General features: G+C 46.1%; 1 protein-coding gene across 1 annotated transcript in view; it reads left to right on the top strand.

Annotated features, from left to right (window-relative positions):
• The first annotated feature begins 990 nt into the window (after positions 1 to 990).
• LOC128840006 (high mobility group protein HMGI-C-like) overlaps positions 991 to 14,457 on the top strand; it is a 32,710-nt gene continuing 19,243 nt past the window's right edge. Inside the window, exons 1-2 of the mRNA XM_054033427.1 lie at positions 991 to 1,113; positions 13,589 to 13,821. Of these exons, the coding sequence (XP_053889402.1) occupies positions 13,729 to 13,821 (93 nt within the window). The 5' untranslated portion in view covers positions 991 to 1,113; positions 13,589 to 13,728. The remainder of the gene's footprint in view (positions 1,114 to 13,588; positions 13,822 to 14,457) is intronic.

The following is a 14,457-nucleotide window of genomic DNA, read 5'->3' on the forward strand; positions in this document are numbered from 1 at the left end:
TTGTGGACCACACCTGCCAGAGGGAGCTTGCCCCATGTTGCTTTGTTTACATGAAGCAGCAGGAGCCTGGCCTCACAACAAAAAGAAAGGAAATTCCAAAATAAAAACATCATCCCTTTGCAGTGAAAGTGGCTTACTGCAGCTCAAGGAAAGGTGCAGTGTCAAACACCTTGATGAAAAACCCAGGCCCATGGAAAGCACAAGCGAGAGTTACACATGCCTTATAGCTCAGTTCATGCGCATACACTACTACTCCAGAAACCATCTCAGTAATCAGCACTCAAACAGTCTGAACTCAGTCCCTACTTTTAGGGCCCAATTCAATTATTTTGGGGCTGGATCCAGCTTCCATTGAAGTCAGTGGTAGTCCTTCCTTTGGCTTTAATGTTAACTGGTTTTTATATGTCTTATTACAGGCCAGACCGGTAGCTCCTCTACCTAGTATTAAGGTTGCCTGATACTTCCCATTAGAAAACCTTGGTTTTAGTTGCTTGTAACTTTGCCAAGCTTTAACTCTCCAGGTGAAATTTCCATGCTAGCTGTCTGCCTCAGGCTGGCATGGTTCTGAAAATTTCAGCCAAAATAGGCATTCCTGCAGAACATTTAGATTCCATCAAATCAGCATTTTCAGATGGAAACCTTTTCCATCAGACAACTTTTGACCACCTCTACTTTTGACCTTAATCTCTGTGCCTCAGGTTGCCATCTGTAAAATGGAGATCCCACGCCCTCCCCAGGCATGTTGTGAGGATAGATTAATCAATGTTTATGAAGTGCCATAAAAAAGCCCACACAGAATGTCACAGGGTGGCTGGCCCCTCAAGAGGAGATGGGCCCTGCCCACCTGTGACACAGGCTATTTGCCTCCCCAGATGGAGGAAATGAATTGAGATGTGCGACAGATGGTTATGTGACTAAACCAAGCCTTGGGGGTGGAGGGAGTGTTAGAGAAAGAGAGGCTTGTGGACAATCACGGGGGGACAGGCTGAGAGCTGGAGCAAAGAACAGGCTCCTCAGGAAGGAGAAGCTAAGCCCAGTTGGAAACTGGTGGAAAGATGCTGCAGGTATCCTGAGAAACCAGGAAAGCAGCAGAGGCTGGTGGAACGACTCCAGGTAGGAGAAGCCTAGGAAAGGCCACTTGAATTATTTTGGGGCTTTGAGGATGGTTTGAAATTTTAAACTTTTTGTTTATAAACCTAGACCCTAAGGAGGGGTGTTACTGGACTTGTGAAAGCTTTTTTTGAGCTATGGAGGAGTCCAAACAAAGGGAAACCGAGGCAGGGTGTGTTGGAGCCACTCCTGGCCATGAGGAGGTGCTTGGGAAGTGGCCAGCTCTGTTACAAGGAAATTAATAATTCTGTCTTCAGAACAGGGTTTGAATAGTGTGCAGTAAACAAAGCCTAGGCCACACATTGAACTATAAGGATAAAACAAAGTTTGACTAGCTGATCATTCACTGAGCACCATCCACCCTGTGCGCTGAATGATGCAGGGGTCCTGTGGAAAAACAACAATGCAAAGCAGTGGAAAAACGGGCTAATGCAATCCTTGAATGTGTAAACAGGGGAGCAGTGAGGAGGAGGACAGAGCTGATTTCATCTCTGTTTACAGCATTTGCGAGACCAATACTGGAATCCTGCTGATAGTTCTGGTGGCCACATTTCAAAAAGGATGTTGAAAAATTGGAGAGGCTGCAGAAAGAGTCACAACACTGATTTGAGGGCTGGGGAATGCCTTACAGCGAGAGACTTGAAGAGCTTATTCTGATTAGTTTATCAAAAAAGAAAACGGAGAGCAGTAAAGTGCATTAGTTCTTTCATGGAGAGAAAATGCCAGGTTCTAAAGGACTCTCTAATCTAGCGGGAAAAGGCAGAACAAGAGCCAACGGCTGAAAGCTGAAGCCAGTCAAATTTAAATGAAAAATTAGGCACATATTTTTAACAGTGAGGGTGATTAACCATTGGAACATACTACTAAGGGAAGTGCTAGATCCTCCCTCTCTTGATGTCCTCCAAGGGGTTATCTTGATGTCAACTCTGGATGGCTTTGTGGAAGATAGGCTTTAGCCAAGCTCAAGTTATCTAGCTTAATAAGGGGGTAACTGGGTGAAATTGAATTGCCTCTGATACACGGGAGGTCAGACTAGATGATCTATGGTCCCTTCTTGCATTAAACTGTGAAACTACAAAGTATGTGATCATGGAATTAAAGACTGTCTCATAATGTGTACACACAAGAGAACTGAACTAAGATTGTATTTGCTAACCTTGTAACTCTCATTTCCTAACTTTTGTGGGCTTGAATTTACAGCATCAATAATGTTCTTTTAACATAGTTCTTTTGTGTGTAACTAATGTTTATAAAGCAGGATAATGAACTGTGTATTATATTTCTTTTGTCTGATGGTTTGCTGTATCATGAAGAGTTCCTGGTTTAATATAATGGGTGTCGTTTTATGTTCTGGCCCACGCATTATGGTTATTCTATGTTTGCACAGTTACTTCATCTCTAATGGTATTTATCTAATTAGGAGCACATGCAATTATTTTTCTCCTTAAAAAGATTACAGTTTGGGTATATAAGCAATTTGAGTGTTAGGTGCTATAAGCAATTTCTAATTAGTTAGATTCTGGTAGCCTTAAACTCAAAGTATTTTTGATTTTGTGGATGACTATGGTTGCATGAAAGATCAATCTTTTTATAACATATGTATTATTATTATTTTGATTATATTAGCATCTAGGGGCCCCAGCCAGGATCAGGGCCCCATTGTGCTATAGGGTTGGCACCTCTGAGCCACAAAAAACCAGGACACCTGGGATGCTCCTGAGCCCATAAAACTGGACAGCTGGCAATGCATACTGAGCACGCTTGCAGATTTCCCAGGACAGCTGCCTCCAAAAAGGGACAATCCTGGGAAAACATGGACAGGTGGCAACCCTACTGTGCTAAGCATTGTGCAAATGCTTAGTGAGAGATGGTCTGTGCCCCAAAAAGTTTACAGCATAAATAGGCAAGGCAGACAAAAGAAGTATTATTATCCTCATTTTACAGATGGAGAATGTGATTTGCCGGAAGGTTTGTAATCATCAGAGGAATGAGGTTCTGGAACAGCCTCCCGCTAAGAGTTGTGGGGGCAAACAACCTAATTCATTTTAGGCTAGAGCTTGATACATATCTGAGTGGGATTGTATGTATCACTGGACATGGCAGCCATGGGATCCTTTCCAGTTCATGTCTTCTGATCCTAAAATCTCATGCTTCAGGTTGTCACCTGTAAAGTCTAGAAGGGATCCTCCCCCAAAATGTATTATGGTGTGTGATTGTTCCAGTTTGATTTTTGTCTCCTTCCTCTGAAGCAGCAGAGATGGCCACAGCTGAAGAAGGGACACAGGACAGCGTGGGCAGTACTTGGAGGTGGCACTGAGAATTCTTTCCTGGGCGCTGTCTGGTGTGTCTTGCTCACATGCTTAGTGTCTAACTGGTCACAGGATGTGGGAATGAATTTTCATCTAGGTCAGATTGGCAGGAATCTTGGGCATTGGCACACCTCTGTCCCTCCTGTTCTCTGCCTGTGGCACACCATAGTTTAGTGTCCTGAGGGCTGTAATGCTTTGCACTAATTTTGGTGGTTAGCCTTGGTGTGGAGGTGGCTGGGGTGGCCTGTGCTATACAGGAGGTCAGACTAGAGCAGCGGTTCTCAAATTGTGGGTCGGGACCCCATTTTAATGGGGTTGCCAGGGCTGGCATTAGACTTGCTGGAACCTGGGGCTGAAGCCCAAGCCCCACCGCCCTGGGCTGAAGCCCGAGCCTGAACCCCACCACCTGGGGCTGAAGCCCTTGGGCTTTGGCTGTCTGCCCGGGGGTAGGGTGGGTCTTAGGCTTTGGCTTTGCCCCACCTAGAGCAGTAGGGCTCAGGTGGGCTTAGGTTTCAGTCCTCCCTCTTGGGGTCATGTAGTAATTTTTGTTGTCAGAAGGGGGTCAAGGTGCAATGATATTTGAGAACCCCTGGACTAGATGATCTGATGGTCCCTTCCAGCCTTAAACTCTATGTGGCAGAGGCAAGAATTGAACGCAGATCTTCTGAATCCCAGTCAAGTGCCTTAATCACCAGGCCAATTTTCCTGTACAAATAAGTTCAAGGGTAACATTTTCAAGAAGAACCTAAGTTCCATTTTCATAGCGACTCAAGAATCTAAGTCTCAAGGAAAGTCTTTATGCACCATTTTGAAAGAGAGTTATTAGGCTGCTGGTTCATTTCAATGTATTGTTTGTGTAGGTTACTACTTGCCTTGAGGGTACCAGAGTCTGGTTCTTAGGTACCTCAGTTGGGTTACAGAGGGAGTGGAGTGCAGGTAGAATTTGGCTCTTACTCAAACTCCCTGTTTTAATTGACACTGAAATACACACCAGTATGCCAGAAACCAAACCATGCATATTAAAAGTCTGCATTCTCCTCTGCAAAATACTCACAGCAGCCATGATTAACACTCACATCAATATGATACGTACATAGCAAGACAGTATCACTTTTTTAAACTCCATCAAAGCACACCTAACCCTAACCTGGGCCACTTTCCAACCCTGGGTGTTAACTATGGCTCATGGCAAAAGTCCCTAAAATTATTTTGGACCCAGCATAGTAACCACTTTGTCTCATCTCAAGCCAGACTGATGCTACCCTTGTTTTTTTTCTTCTCTAACGGTTGTAAAATAAGGTCAGAGTAAATATAACCCACCCCTGTTGGAAGTGGGGAATTTGTGAAGTGATCTGTCCCTTCTATTCTTATTTTTAGTAAGCAGGGCAGTTGTAAGGGCTGCCTGGCTCAGTGGTTTAGTTGGGGACTTTTTTATTTTTATTTTTTGGTCAATTTACTGCAAGATTCCAGCTGAGTTAAAGTGAACTTTTTTTCAGTTTCACTTGCTGTCACTACTCAGGACTGCCATCAGAAGGAGATCACAGGCAACGCTTGCGCTGCTTTCCATATCACTAACTGGGAGTGAAATAAATAGCGCTCGGCTCATTGTAAGGCTCCTGAAATGAATGTGTGCAGAGACCTAAGCTAGGTCCCTCTCCCCAGTGCAGGAGGAGTGTCAGTCACTGGAGATCTCTGTCTCTTTCTCCCTGGTTTTCACCATTAGCTCTACTGGGGCCAGGTCAAGTGAAGCTGTCCAAGTTCTTGACAGGTAATTTTGCTTCTTTCTTATCGCGTTACCGAGCCTGCATTTGAAATGCATGTGCACAGCTCATGTGTTAGAAATGGGAAGATCACCTAGATCTGGGAAAGCAATGATTGTTAATTGCATCTTGGGAACCTGAAAGCACTGCATAGAAATAGGTCATGGAGCAACATCTGGTCTTAGTCCATCCCTCTGCCAGGTCTCTGAGGCGTCTTTGCTCACTGTTCGTGCAGAGGACCTTCTCCTGGGTGTGTGCATGAGGATACCACATAGTAAATGCCAGTTACTGGATTTGGGTGCCCCAGTGACTGCTGAGGGTTGGAGCTTTGCATAGGGGCTGGATGCTATTTGGGATAAGAGAAGCATAGGATTTTTTTAGTTTGTGCTAATAGGTTTTTCTTTATTCTCTTATTTCTCTCCTGGTTCTGGATTATTCCCACTGGGTCTGCTCTGGATTTCCATGGGGAGAGGTGGATTTTGGGGAGAGGTGTCCAGACAGGGAAATTAGGACTAAGAGCTAGGGAACGAGGTTAGTAGGGGAATCTGGGACCTGGGACAAAGATTCTAAAAGGGATCTGCTGATTAGATTAGGGGGTCTGCAACCTGGGAGGCACTTCAGGTGTCTTGGATCCAGACATGGACCTTGGTACTTTTGGTGGGAGGGCGCTGGGGGAGTCTGGGACCTAGGACCATGTCCTCGACCTCAGGACCACCTATGTATGTGAATCTCCCTGAGCTGGGCTCTGACCGCACCTTTCCTCTCTGGCTTGGGGCTGGACATGGCTCAGACACCCTGATTAGCTGAGCATTTCAGCAATACCCTGCAGCTCCCAACAGCCCCAGCCTGTACTCAAGCTGCTGCCATGGCCCCAGGATTTCGGGGGGGACTCTAACTCATGACTTTTGCCAACATATCTCCTGCCAACCTGGCCCCTTGGGAGCAACAAGGCTGCCTTCACCTCACAGCAGGGTGTAGCAAGCAATTCCTACATGTGCCCGCAAATCCTGGGCTGTAGCACACCCTTCCTTGGTGCCTCCCCATCATCTCCTAAGCCAGCGCTTGCTCTTGTGCTCATTAACACAGCAAGTGCAGTGAGCTATCAGGTATAATCACGGCCTCCTTCTTTAGCTCCCTCGCCCTGAGGATCCCAAAGTGCTTTACAAACTGTAGTGAATTAATCCTCCATTTCCCCCACTCCCTGGAGGTGGATGACTATTAATATCTGAATTATTACCTATGCCATAATTTTAGACAGGGAAACTGAGGCACAAAGCAGCTACAGAGGCTGTGGGAGAGCCACAGGAATAGATCCCAGTTCTCCTGAGCGCCTTTCCCCGTTCTAACCACTGGGCAGAGCTCCCTTGTGTGAGTATTGACATTTGACCTCTGTTCATATCCATCACCCAGCAGTGTTACTCAAGGTTCCTCCATGCTCTGCCTGGTCAGAATCCTGATTGTGAAGGCTCTAGGACCCTGGTAGATGTTGGGGGCGGGGCTGTTGGAGCCTACCAGTCACTGTAAGAAATGTAGCCATCCACACTCCAGGAAATTAGTAATTCCATGTGATGGCACATGCCCTCCTGTGCCCATACTCCTAGGAAGACACCCTGGGGACTTATAGCTGCTAGGAACTAAGGGCTGAATGCGCAAAAGGAGTAAGGTGCCTAACTTCCATTGACTTCATTAGAAGTTAGGTTCCTAAGTTTTATTTAGGCTTTTAACTACTTTTGAATAGTCAGTCCTAAATACCACCAGTCCTCCTGTGTACAGAATCCTGAGGGCCAGGGACAGCTCCTACTGCAAGATACTGTTAGAGATGACAGTGTACACCTGGGAGCACACACTCAGCCCCTTGGGGGGAGAGGGGAGAAGACAGAGACTGAGGCAATGGAAGAATAAAAAGGAAAAAAGTGTGTGCCTCCAATTCCACCACCCCATGTCAGCTTTCAGATTAATGGCACCTCCCTGCTACACACAAGGTTGGGTTGACAGGCAGTGTGACCTGGAATGTTAACCTGCCCCAAAGTACCTTTCCTAGGCAAATTCATTGGAAAAGTGGCAATGACCAGGCTCCAGCAGTCCCATTCCTTTCAGATGAAAGCCTAGCACCCGTGACCCATGTGCTCATCTCCACAAGACTGTGCTACTGTAACCCCTGCTGCCTAAGGCAGCCAGCCAAGGCCTGTCAGACTCCAGCCTGTGGGCTGTGGTGTGAATGTGACTGGCAGCTGTGAGCTCATCAGATCAGTTCCGCATGTTTTCCACCAGTTCCCTGATTGCTTCTAAATCATCTAGTTCAAGGACTTAGTCCTAATCTTCAAGGCACCAGATTTTCAAAGGTATTTAAGAGTCTAAACATTCAGAGGGGTGTTTGATAAAAACTAAGTCCCATTGATTTCAGTCAGAGTTAGGTGCCTAGGCACTTTTGAAAATCACACTTGGGGCCTATCTGTATCTTTAAGTGCCTAATGCCTTTGAAAATCTTGCCCAAAGTCCTCCATGGTCTTGGATCAGGGTATGTCAGGGACCTCCTCTCCATATATGTTCCAGCAAGATGGTGCTCACTGGGAACACAAACTAGAAGGGGCTACAGTGAAACTGGCACAAGCTGGAGTCAAGGCATTCTTCATGCTGGGTCCTTGCCTGTGGAACCTCCTACTGGAAGGGTTCTAGGGTAAATCCTGGCACTACTGAAGTCAGTGGCAAAACTTCCATTGGCTTTAGTGGAGCCAGGATTTCACACCTAGTCTGTCTGTTTTTAGAGGCAGGGGGGAAACCTGCCCTTTCCCAGGAGCAGGGCAGGGAGAGAGGGAGAATTCTAGACTGAGTGGCTGGACTCTGAGATAGCAAGAGCAGAACCCGCTGTGATGATTTATATGATTATCTTCATGAATTTTGCACCTAGACACTACTCTCATTGGCACCCAGGTGGCTGGGCAGACAAATAGATTGACTGGAATGGCACTAAACATGGGTTTTCTGTCTAGAAATCCCTCTTACAACGGATTGAAACTGAATGATTCAGGAGTTGAATAATGGGAAATAGAGACATTTGCACCTACATCACTGGTTGAAACCCAGCCGAGGTCAGTAGTAAATAGTCCTTTTGCGGAGGTAGCTGTCTGGTGGCCCCTATGTGAAATGAGCTGGTGGCACTAGTCTGTTTCTTAGCAGACAGACCTTTGATCCTGAAAGCCATCATCACAACTGGCAGGACTCAGCAGCCTTGCTGGCTATGGAGGGACTGAATGGACAGAGTAAAACATTTCCCCCCTGGCTTATTCAGATACTTACCCCATGACCATCACCATGGTTTCTGAGCACCTAAAGGATTATTCCCATTTTCTGGTTGGGGAAACTGAAGCACAGAGAGAGACTAAGTGACTTCCCCAGGGATGCACAGGAGAATCTATGGTACTGTCAGGAACTGAACCCTCAGAACCCAAATAGAGCTTCTCCCTCAGCCCCTGAATTGGCCTTCTCAGTACATGTGTGAAGCAGGGAAGCTTGCACACCTGCAGTCTTTGTACCTTATGGGGCTAAAGAGAAGATTCCAGTTTCCTGGACTGTGAGTTGGGAACCTTTCACCACCACTATAAAATACCTGGTCAATGGTTTGCTTTAGAAGCAGCCCACTTCTCCCTCCCCTGAAAGCAAAGGGTTCTGTTGTCAATGATGGGCACAGAAAACGCAGAACTGGTACCCATCTCTGTAGGTTCCTGGGGCGCTGGTTATACCCACTTGGAAACTCACCTTGTTAACGTTGCACAAGGGCGGAATTTTCCCAGGTGATTTGGTGGTGCACTGTTTCTGCAAGCGTATTTCTCTGACATGTCAGGGACAGGCTAGGCAGGATGGCTTCATTTCCATATAGGAATCTTCCAGGGAGGGGATGTTTTCCAAACTCTTGCCACTGTCCCCTTCTCCTAGAGAGAACATTTAACTTCCCAGACAGCCTAGTGCACTGGCTGAAGAGTTCATAGGAAACGACAGTGAGCTCCGATATCTCTTAATCTGTGAGCAGTGTCTGTAGAGACATGAGTGTTTCTCGGAAGGTGAAAGTAATTTCCCATAAGGTGAAAACCGATCATTGTTGCTACAGTTGTTAAAAAGAAAGGTTTCTCTTTGCCTTGCCTTCTCAGTCCCTGTGTATTCAGTATTCTATCCTCCTCAGTTTGATGCAGGGCTTGGGTCAAATTCTGCTCTCACAGCTACCGGTGTGAATCACGCCTGACCATATTGATGTCAATAGAGTTACTCTGAATTTACATCATCATAAATGAGAGTGGACTATGGCTCTTTTTTTGTGGAATGAGAGTTTTGCTCTGTGAATGTTTCCTTTTAAAGAGACAGCCGCAGTTTTAGAGTCAAGGCTATAACAAGGGCTCCATTATCTACCCCCTTGATAGTCCTTTAAAAAAGGTTATGTGCAGTTTGCAAAATTCATCACAGGTCCACAAAGTCTCTTGTGGCATTTATAAATCCCATGGTGTAGTGGCTAGAGTGCTGTCTTGGAACTCAGGACAGCTGGGTTCTAGTCCCATGTCTACTAGTAGCCTGCTGGGTGACCTTGAGCAAGTCACTTTGCTTATCTGTGCCTTGGTTTCCCCACCAATATAACATGAATGAGGATACCTCCTTTGTAAATCCCAGAGATCTACCGATGACAAGTGCTATGTAAGAACTATGACTGTTACAAGTGCTGCTGTCTTGTACAAGCCTAGCATTGACTCCTGTGGTATTTAGAAGCCACCCCCATCCCTCCAAGGACTTTTGCTTACAAGTCTCTTCTAATCCCCGGGCCCCAACAAATACACACCTCTGGGGAAAAAAATGTATGAACACACTGTCAGCTCCAGCTGACCTTCATACATTTTTCTGCAGGCCTGATAGACTTTTTAAAGCTTGCCAGACACTATAAAGTTTGCCATCGGTCTGGTAGGATTTAGAAAGTGGCCCCCGTACAGGGACTAGGCCCTCTGAGTCTGTACAAAGGAAAACACTGCTATGCCTGCTGAGCTTGAACATTACACCCAACACACAAAGTCTGGGGTTAGTCCACCCCTAAACTACTCATCTGGGAAAGGCTACAATCAGGGGGGATAGTTTCCCTGCATGCACACATCCCCTGGGACGTTTGCTAGAACTCAGAGGGAAAGCTGGAGGGATTTGTAAATTTCATTGACAGATCCAGCACTAGACCCAGAGCTCCAGTTTCAGGGGTTTGTCAAGTCCTTTGTTGGATCCAGCACTCACTACTACCTTCATTAGACTCAAAGTTCTGATTGCAACCCCGAGGTGTGTCAGATCAATCCATACAAATATAGAGCAGGCTGTGGCAGAGGGGAATGGAAATTCCCCATGCTAAAGCTTGGTTGAGCTAGGATTAAGGTTGAAAGATCATATCAATACGTAAGATAAAATCCTATTAGGTCATTGTAGTTTTACAATAAACAAATGTTGGAAGGTCACAAAATTCTAAGTTAAGCCGGCACAATTTAAAAATAAAACCCAAACAATTAAAAATATGGAAGTGCAGAATTAAGGTACCATAACAACCTTAATTCTGCCCCCTTTCCCTGCACACTCCCCCTCCAAACACATCCTTTACATTGTATTCCCAGTCTGGCCAGCCAATGGCCTACTAGGTGACCTTGGGCAAATCATTTCACTGCTCTGGGCCTAAGTTTGCCCATCTGTGAAATGCAGATAATGACACTGATCTCCTTTGTAAAGCCCGTTGAGAGCTACTGATGAAAAGAGCAATATAAAGGCTAGGAATTATAATTATTTCATTGGCAATGTCAGCCACGCCCCATCAGTAATACTCTCCTTCTGCATTAGAGGTTGTCCAAAAATGTCCATCGAAACTAAATTGTTTTAATTGTCTAAGTAGCATTTCTGCAAATATATTAGGTACCCATTCCCCACGGGCTACCTGCACGACCACAGTTTCTTCACCACTGCTTTACTCAGCAAGCTGGCTTCACTAATGTCTTGTCATGCACTTCACATTTACACGCTATAGTCATGTCCATTCTACCTGCTTACTCATCTTCTCTTCTATGTATGCCACAAGCAGCCTCCACAACCCACTCTTCACCCCTATTCTAGAAGTCTCAAAGCCACAAGAAACTGAGGGAAAAACTAGGCCCTCCGGGACACCTGTGCAACCCAGTTTCCAAAGGTGCAGCTGGGTAGAATTTAACAAACACTGCCGTTCAGGAGTGAACAGGAACTGGATCCAGCGTATTCCCTCTAGGCATTATTTTAGAACAATACAGAAAATCTTATGCTATTCTATAAATCGACAGTGCACCATCACCTGGGATACCGTGTTCCGCTTTAGTCACCTCAGGTAAAATCTTCTATAATGATTCAAGCATTCAGCAGCCTAAATCTCATTGAAAGTCAGTGGGACATCGGCTCCTAAGTACCTACATCACTTTTGAAAATGGGATTCACCTAAGTGACTTAGGGGCATTCTTTCAAAAATGTTACCCCTGTGATGAGGGGAACCCAATTGTGGGTGAGAAAAGGTTAAAGGTCACTTAGGAACATTCACTCCACCTGGGTGGTGGTTAGATAGCTACTTGTCAGCCAGAAGGAGCAGGACTTAAAGACAGATCAAGTGCTAGCAGATACCTTGGCCTTATAAATAAGTTGAGAGTGTTCAGACTCAGGGAGAAGCAGTGGGCTGGCTTGCTCCTGTGAAGGGATGAAGCACCAGAGGCTGTTGGCAGATAGAGCCCTCAGGAAGACAAAGGTGGGGTGGAACAGTGTGGGATACCAGAGCTGGGGAAGGCAGTGGAACCCCAGGCAAGGGTTGAGCACAGGGGTGTTACCTCCAAAGGGGTTTGGACTAGCCTGTTCTCAGCTGGAGAGCTGAGTGGTGTGCAAAGACAGACAACCCGATGGGCATTCTGGAGACGAAAACCCCTGCAACATCACACCCTGATGCAAGGGAGCACACTGGTGGTGAGCACTCACCATTCCAATCCCTCATTCAGGAAAGGGAGAAAGAAGTTGGCCCTGAAAAGGGCAATAACAATGATCCTTGGTTGAGGCAGGGATGGAGCTTCACAGGAGGAGAGATTAAATGGACTAGGAGTCTTGAGACTGGCAAGAAGAGGAGAAAGAGCTAAGCGCTCTATGTAGGGGGGAGAGAGACACATTGTCGATGCATATTCAGTGCTGTGATTCCTGAGCAGAGAATGGTTTTGGTTCCCCGGCCATGCTATTGTTGACTATTTATTTTGTGATCAGAATTACTGCCCAAAGGGGATTCAGTTGAGGCTGCAATCTCCATCTGCCTAGTCACTCCAGCAGGGCTCAGTTCGCTAGGCTTAGCATAGTCTTCGAGATGCTTTCTGTATTCAGTGCAGTAAGAAATGAAGAGCAGAGATCTGACAGGTCAGATAGCAAGTACAGTAAGCGTCCTTCCCAGGCAGAGCAGCAAACTGGAACCTGTGCTGAGAACCAGGCAGGCACTGGCTGCTCAGTCCTCCACCAGGGATGGTCTGACACATAACCAGCACAAGTAACTGCTGGGGGCTTCACCTATCTGCCTCAACTCAAGGCGAGATTTATTCCACTTCCACCACCCTCTTCTGACAACAGAACCCAGGGAGAAGGTCCATTGACCCAATCTCCCATCACCAGCACTGGGGTCAGAGGGTGAGGAGCTTCACTTCTGACTTCCTTCTTCTCTCTGGCAACAGCACTGGAGGAGACCAAGCATGAGCAATAAAAATAACTGGTCCCTCTCTGTGCTCTCAACAGCTCATGGCCTGAGTTACTTCTTGGAACCATATACGTCCTAAGACCAGAGCTGATTCCAACCACAGAGGGCTCTCAATGGGACTTGGGGAGAGAAGGAGCAGATGGGAAGGGATGGAGTAGACATTAAACAGTTCTGCTATTCTGACATCTTTCCCTCAATGTTAGTTTGTCTAAAGTAGTTATACAGGAGCCAAACAAAATAATGTGTTCAAATGAAAACCCACCAGAGAGAGACCTGGCCGTGGGTTGTACATCCTTGCTGTGTCCTTCAAAGGCTACCCCATCCTACTGGAAACAGTAACGCTGATACAGCACCTGTCATCCAAAGGAGCTAAATGTTCTACAGTCCCTGGGCTGAGTCTACCCCTCTGCTGTCGCTGTCCATATGATACCCATTGCATGAATAATTAGAGAACTTCTGCCTTAAGGGCTAACACCAGCACCGCATTCACCTCCTAAAAATAAATAGCAGCGCAAGGCTTTCATGTCAGAGTAGAGGGTGGGGAGAACAAATAACTGCTCACAAAATGTTCTTGTGCTTCTAGAAGGCAGCTGGGTCCTCAGAACCTCCTCATGAGCAAGCATGATGACATGCTGTTGTGCCTGACTCTATCTTCACTTCAGTCCCTGCAGGTGGAGACGGGGTCTGCTTGCAACAGAAGAGAAAGAGAGCAAGGAGGTGCGATTTTCATTCCCATTGCATCAGTTGCCCATGGAAAAATAGCCTGTCAGGCCATCATCTGGAAGACGTGGCAAGGGGCACCATGAGCAGCAATGAGAAGCAAATGGACCCTGACTCATCCCCTCTGCCTGAGCCACCAAAGAGGAAGAGGGGAAGACCAAAGAAGCAGCCACAGGTGAGTGCCCAAGGCCTTAAGAAGACAATGGAGAATGCTGTGTGGTTAGACTAATAAGTACCATGCTGCTCAAGAAAGGGACAGCATGGTACACTACGTGTTATCTGCCACCAATGGCAAGTACCTAGTTGTCTCAACCATGTCTCTAAATTGGCAGCCCACACCCACCTGGGCCATGGAGCCTCATCAGGAGAGTTAATCACTGCCCTATTCTAGCACTCAAGAATGCTGGGGAATAGAGCTGGGTGCAATTTTTTTGGTGAATAGTTTATTCGCTGAACAATGCAAATTGGGGTCGACCGAAATTGTTTGCAAATCAGGTTGAATATGGTGAATCGTTTTGGCGGCAGAAAAAGGGAAGGAACTTCCAGACAAATTGAAATGTTTTGTTTTTAAAAAGAGTTTACACAAAATATTTTGACACTTTGTTTCAAAATTCAGCTATCTTTACTAAAAAATCACACACAAGGGTGAAAAACACTTGAAAATGAAATGATGTGTTTCGTTTCAGATGGAACACAATATTTATTTGACCCAAAACAAATTTCAGGGTCGATTTTTTTGGTTCATCCACTGAACTGAAAAATCAGTTATTCCCCAAGCTCTACTACTGTTTTGCTTTTGTGGGTGATTTGG

The sequence above is a fragment of the Malaclemys terrapin genome, chromosome 7 (assembly GCF_027887155.1).
Source record: "Malaclemys terrapin pileata isolate rMalTer1 chromosome 7, rMalTer1.hap1, whole genome shotgun sequence".
In the NCBI taxonomy this organism is placed as follows: Eukaryota; Metazoa; Chordata; order Testudines; family Emydidae; genus Malaclemys; species Malaclemys terrapin.